The sequence below is a fragment of the Notothenia rossii genome, assembly GCF_949606895.1.
Source record: "Notothenia rossii genome assembly, chromosome: 3".
Lineage (NCBI taxonomy): Eukaryota > Metazoa > Chordata > Actinopteri > Perciformes > Nototheniidae > Notothenia > Notothenia rossii.
This window is the reverse complement of record NC_136901.1, coordinates 36803912-36810304: the sequence shown is the minus strand read 5'-3', so window position 1 is coordinate 36810304 and position 6393 is coordinate 36803912. Positions and strand designations below refer to the sequence as shown.

At 41.7% G+C, this 6393-nt stretch overlaps 1 protein-coding gene across 1 annotated transcript; it reads right to left on the bottom strand.

The window, feature by feature from the left end:
- Positions 1–3273: 3273 nt before the first annotated feature.
- Positions 3274–5653, bottom strand: LOC307032518 (ferric-chelate reductase 1-like). The gene is made up of 6 exons (XM_079670544.1): positions 5504–5653; positions 5200–5391; positions 4983–5078; positions 4505–4628; positions 4229–4363; positions 3274–4125 (listed from the first exon to the last, which is right to left on the bottom strand). Exons 1-6 carry the CDS (start codon positions 5567–5569, stop codon positions 4082–4084), a joined length of 657 nt encoding a protein of 218 aa, XP_079526670.1. The 5' UTR covers positions 5570–5653; the 3' UTR covers positions 3274–4081.
- Between the last annotated feature and the right edge of the window lie 740 nt (positions 5654–6393).

Here is a 6393-nt window from a genome sequence, read left to right as displayed (position 1 = left end):
ATTTTGTTTAAGATATCTTGCTTTCTCCATATCCTGATGTAGTAAGTTGTTAAAGCATTCACACGCATTTTCAGCAGGAAATGCATTTTCTAGTTCTTCTGTTTCTTTAATTTTCTTCTTCTTATTTCAACCAATATTTTGCCGTCAAATAACTTTAGCCTACTTTCAGCTACAGAAATATTTTATAATTTTAAAAATATTCAGCTTTTTAAACTCAATGTAACTCAATGGGAGGAACCTTCAACTCCTCTTTTACCTACACCTTGCGCCAAATGCTACTCCTTCGAGATACTTTTAGCTCGAGACTTCATTCCAACTTTAAAATGACCTCCAGCTTTACAACTCGTTCTTCCGAATTTTCATATCTTTTACATGTTTTGAGATATTTAACTTAGTTTGGAGCTTGGTAAAGAGGCTTTCTTCAGATTTTAACATTAGTGTGTATTGCGCAGCTCGTTAAGTCTAGAGTGCTTTGATCTCAAAACAGAGTGCAAGAGAGCTTGAAATTTGCCCAATTTCTTTTTTTAAACCTGCCTTTAGTCCCAAACCCTGCACTCCTTGGACATAATTATATGCTTGAATTGTAGGAAAACCTCTCTTACGTTGAAAAATTATGCAAAACAAATTAAAGAAAATGCCTCTTGAGGGCATGAAGTGACAAATACTTTCAACATGACTCAATTAAGGCCCCTTGTATATTCAGCCTGATCTATCCTCAGAACAGCATCTGCACACCTTTTGTAAATCTGCCAAAAATGCCACATGATTGACCTGAAAGTGCACAAACAGTAGACTCAGACGCTCGTCAGGGTCCTGAGATGCTGCACGTGTTGACATAGAGCGGCAAAGACACGCCCATCTACTTCCGGTCCATGGGACCTTATTTCGGAAAAATAATGTATTGAAGTCAATGGAGAGAGAAAACGTATCTTTCGATCCCGTTTGAATTGTGCCACGAATTAAGATGTTTGTCAATCTTAAAAAATAATTTCCATGTCAAAAAAGTCACATTTTTTCATAAAACTGTTGAATATAAGACTATGAAAAATATGCAACTAGAAAGACTACAACTCCCAGAGTCGCGTAAGTGATGTCACAATTGTTTTCCTCCACTAAGAGATAGCTAAGATCAGCGCCATATAGATATAATCTATCTATATTGCGCTGGATAAGATAAGATAACTTTAACAAGATGCCTGTGTGCTTAGTACCAGGTTGTTATCATACCAGCAATGGGTCTTGTTCGTTCTTTCGCTTCCCGTCTGATGAAAGGACCAGGAGTGGCTGGATCAAGTTAGCTATGTAGCTAGTAGCAAGCACGTTAGTTAGCATTACAGCCGTGTCATTTTTATTAGCCTTAACATGAGTAAACATTAAGTAACCCAAAATGTTAAACAGTAAGAGTAGTAGTCATATTTCGTGAACCCTTTGAAGAGTACTGTCAACGGTGTGATCATTCTATAATACACAATTTAAGCCCGGGGGAGAAATGCTAACGCTAGCATCGGCGATCGCCGATCTTTTCTACTTCATGCTATCTGCACAAATGGTTGACATTAAACATTAAAAAGATCAGGCAGTTCAGAGAGAATCAAAGGAAGGCAGGCAGGCAGCTTTGCATGACATTCTTCTGGACGTGTTTCATTGTGGTGATAGTGAGAGTAGTCAATCGTTTTGTTGACAAGACAGTAGTGACGGCCATCTTTGTGACGTGTGTTGTTCTGCGAGACCAGAGATGTAGTTCATTGAGCGTTTCACACAAACTAATGTGTTACTTCACAGTTTTACGACAAATCTTTTTTTTTTGACTTGCAAAATTATCTTTTAAATTGACAAACATCATATGTGTAATTGGTGGCACAATTACAACGGGATCGAAAGATAATCTTTCTCTCTCCATTGATTTCAATACATAATTTTTTGCGAAATAAGGTCCCATGGAGGTCTACCGGAAGGGGAGGGACTTCGCCACTCTATTTTACCGAAATCGGCTACCGTTTTTAAACTATAGTTAGAAATGTAAGAGGTTTATCTCTCATTCAGATCAATGGAAAGACTCTCCTTTCACTGCAAATCACCATGGTAACCTCTGATCTCTGGGCTTACACCAAGCCCCCAGGAAGTGCGCCGGACTCTGAGGAAAATATTAGTTGTGGCCGAACGGCAGTACTACACTTCTGTATCAGTCGCTGGGCCCGGAAAGACTTTTTCCCATTGATTAAAATTGGGAAAGAGACGTCTGTAAATCGTTTGATCATTTAAAAAAAAAACTAAATAAACTACCCAGTATGAGCATTTGTATAGCCTTTATTAAAAACATTTGATCCTCAAGTTGTAAAATGCGCTAATAACGTTATTCTGAGAGTTATTTTCCTCGGCATTCTGAATGCGGATCTAACCCACGGGACCGCGCCACCCGGCACGTTCATGTGACGTGTTCAGTACTACATGCGTTTTACCTTTACCCATGGATGCACACTAAGAATGCATTATACGATTATGTGAATACTTTCTTGACGTGTCGCTCTCTCAAAAGTTGGGTCATTTTGTCTTCATGCGCCAATGAGCAACTCTCATAGGAATGAACGAGGCCCCGTCTCCCACGCTGTATCTAGTTCTTATTATACATCCATGGCTTACACACACAGGTGTTTGATAACATCGACTCTTCACCTCAAACACACACAGCCTATTTTATTTTGTATTTCTGTCTGATGGAGACTTCATACTCACTTCACATGTTCCACATATTTTATACATTATTGGTGACATATGGTTTTAGTCGAAAGGTTTGCAGTTAAAATGTTCTGCTGCTTTTCAAAGTGTTTTTACTTTCTTTTCTCTTCTTAATACACATTCATTAACTACTACTTACATTTAATATCTAACTCCTTCAGCCTATTTTCAGCTGCAGAAACCATTCAACTATTACATTATTCAGCTATTTCAGGACATTGAGGCTATACATTTTATTGTTTATACCTTTTCTTAAACATTTTCTTTTAAATATTAAGCTTCTTCCCTATTTTCCCTACTCTTCCAGTTTAACATTTCACTTTCAAGATGTATAGGTAAAATGGTAAGTTAAAAATAACAAACCCACTACTAGTATTGCATTAGTTAACTTTTTTTTTTGAATTTTTTTATTTATTTGTGTTTAGGTTCAGGCACTGGTGGATTTTTAAAGCATTCAGGGTTCAATAATATACGAAGAAAAATATGATTATTTTGCAGTGCTGTAAAATGAATGTTCACAAGCATGTTGGTAAATTGTTGAAAATTTATTAAAATGGTCAGTTCTTAATAATGGTTATCTCTTTAATTGCTTCTAAATCAGCTGCCATCCTCTTCTTAGCTTATTTAAACAAAATGTTTTAATACCTTGGTTGACTAAATAACATTTCAGCTTTCATTGACTATTTATTTCCAAAATTGCAATTAAAAAGTCTACGTCAATTGTTACATGATACAATGTTCAAATTCCACTTGAATCCTGAACGATATGTAGCTACATTCACAGAAAATAAAATAACAACAATAATATTAATCATCACGTAACACAAACACGTGTCTGCCATTTGCTGATATCATGAGCGACAGAAGAAGAAAAACATGGCTTTTTTGTGTACGTCATCAGAAACACATGAATTGTAATTAATTGTCATATTTATTCACATCTGTACCCATTCAAATCATTCAAAGACTGATTTTCATTCCAGACAGAGAGTCAATATATTTGTTTTAAATAAGGTTTACATGTATGAAGGAAATCCAGCACTCCTATGGTTAAAACAATACATTAAAAATGGATTACACATTAAACTAACAATGAATTTAAATTTTTTGTTTCAGAGCCTACGCAGATGTGTAAGCAGTTAGAAGGCTTTGGAAGATTGACCGACCTCCACCATTCCTGCCCTCGCCTGCCAGTAAGTTGAAACATAATGAAGCATGATTCTAATAATCTGGTAAGGATGCACTGTTTATAGTCAACCTCCTGAGAGATGATTATATTCAGTAGCACACTAAGACGAATAATTTAGTTATGGTGTTGTCTTGACTTTCGGAATTGTCAGTTTCCTCACAGCATGGTCAGACCAAGCACACCAACAGTGAACAGCAGAGCTAGAAGGGAAACAAATAATGTGTTAGGCTTTGTGTACACGCATTACATTTCCTACATGTTTTAAAATCTCCTAAGGACAACATCTCTATCTCTTTTGCCTACCTTGGGTCAGAGATTGCTGGATTGTAATGGCATGGCTGGTGGTGGAAAGCTCATTGGTGACAGTGGGGTTAGCATTTTCCAGGTCTACAAGAGAACTTTTGAAATGGGTGATGGGGTCCCCAAGAGCATCAGTAGCTGTGGGTTCAAGCAAAAGATATTAGATACATATTTTTTGAACATGAAAAGATATTTATCTATTATTTGTGAGTCTCTGTGACAGTTGATCTTAGTTGACTGTTTGATGTGTGAATGTGTATCTCTGTTTGGTAGGCTTACAGCTGTCAAAAGGTCCTGTGGAGATTGAGATTGAAGCTATAGTCCTCTGGGCCGGTACAGTTGCGGAAAATGTGCACTGGATTTTTTTTCCAGTGATTTTGCCCTTCACGGAATCCACAGGAAGCTGCAGAGCAAAGACGGGAACAGATGATAAAAAAGAAAGCTGGTTTTCAGTATTTTCATGCCATGCAAATGGTGATGGTTTAAATTAGAATTTGCAATTGCCTGAGCTACACGTTAAAAAAGGCTAGATATGTGGCATTTCATGCATACTGATTTAACCATAACATTTGAACTATCTGTTCAGTATTTGACGTAGAACAAAAATAAAATAACGTGTTATTAAAGACATACAAATCGGCTTCAGACCACATCATTGGTGTCTTTGTTCACAAATTAGACACCAATGATGTGGCAGTTCATGAGCGTTCCACTCAGCTGCTATAAAGTCTAATTCATGCTCTTGGATTTTACTCACATCTCTCAGAGTCAGCTTGCCATTGTCGAGGACAGCTCCAAAGAATTTAACAACACCATTGTTGTTTGCACACACGTAGGTTGTGTCATTACCTCCCTGCGAAGAAAAACAAAAATTGTAACTTTTCGAAAGAAGATTTCAAGCAAACTATTTCAGTAGCTGTGGGTTATACATAGTTGTATTTAAATCTACAAGTGTGGGAAATAACCTGACATACCAGTATGTTGTCGAGTGACAGGGTGGCAGCAATATAGCCATCGGACTCTCCTGAAAGCCCAAAGTCAAAGTTGCTGCCGCTACTCTGCTTGGCAGCCAGAAAGAAACATGATGAACTTGTTGAGGGGTCGCAGTCCGAGGGCTGAGCGGCACAGAGCTGCTCATTCCCGCAGTCTGCCCTGTTGATAGCTGTCTGTAAAGGAGATTAGACACTTTTTTAAACCACTGAAAAAATGTAACCTCAATGATTTTAAACATTCTGTTCTCATCTATTTCACTAGGCTCTAGTTTTTTGCATTACTTACCAAAAGTGTTGTCACATTGTTGTCGAGCGTGATTGGTGGTGCCACTGCAGCTGCGGCTGTCGTCATTGCGGCTGTCGTCGCTGCGGCTGTCGTCGCTGCAGCTGTTGTCCCTATTAATGTCGTCGCTGCGGCTGTCGTCCCTGCTAATGTCGTCGCTGCGGCTGTCGTCCCTGCTAATGTCGTCGCTGTGGCTGTCGCCCCTGCGGCTGTCGTCGCTGCTGCTGTCGTCGCTGCTGTTGTCGCTCCTGCTAATGTTGTCGCTGCGGCTGTCGTTGTTGCGGCTGTCGCCCCTGCTAATGTCGTCGCTGCGGCTGTCGTCGCTGCGGCTGTCGTCGCTGCGGCTGTCGTCGCTGCGGCTGTCGTCCCTGCTAATGTCGCCCCTGCGGCTGTCGCCCCTGCGGCTGTCGTCGCTGCTGCTGTCGTCGCTGCTGCTGTCGTCGCTGCTGCTGTCGCCCCTGCGGCTGTCGCCCCTGCGGCTGTCGTCGCTGCTGCTGTCGCCGCCGCGGCTGTCGTCCCTGCGGCTGTTGTCGCTGCTGCTGTCGCCCCTGCGGCTGTCGTCGCTGCGGCTGTCGTCACTGCGGCTGTCGCCCCTGCGGCTGTCGTCGCTGCGGCTGTCGTCACTGCGGCTGTCGCCCCTGCGGCTGTCGTCGCTGCTGCTGTCGTCGCTGCTGTTGTCGCTCCTGCTAATGTTGTCGCTGCGGCTGTCGTCGCTGCGGCTGTCGCCCCTGCTAATGTCGTCGCTGCGGCTGTCGTCGCTGTGGCTGTCGTCGCTGCGGCTGTCGCCCCTGCGGCTGTCGTCGCTGCTGCTGTCGTCGCTGCTGCTGTCGCCCCTGCGGCTGTCGCCCCTGCGGCTGTCGTCGCTGCTGCTGTCGTCGCTGCGGCTGTCGCCC

Coding starts and splice junctions, on each gene's coding strand:
- LOC307032518 (XM_079670544.1), bottom strand. CDS start 5,569: ATGACGACAGCCGCAGCTGCAGTGGCACCACCAATCACGCTCGACAAC. Junction 5,392..5,503: donor ACAATGTGACAACACTTTTG/GTAAGTAATGCA, acceptor TCTCCTTTACAG/ACAGCTATCAACAGGGCAGA. Junction 5,079..5,199: donor TGTCACTCGACAACATACTG/GTATGTCAGGTT, acceptor TTTTCTTCGCAG/GGAGGTAATGACACAACCTA.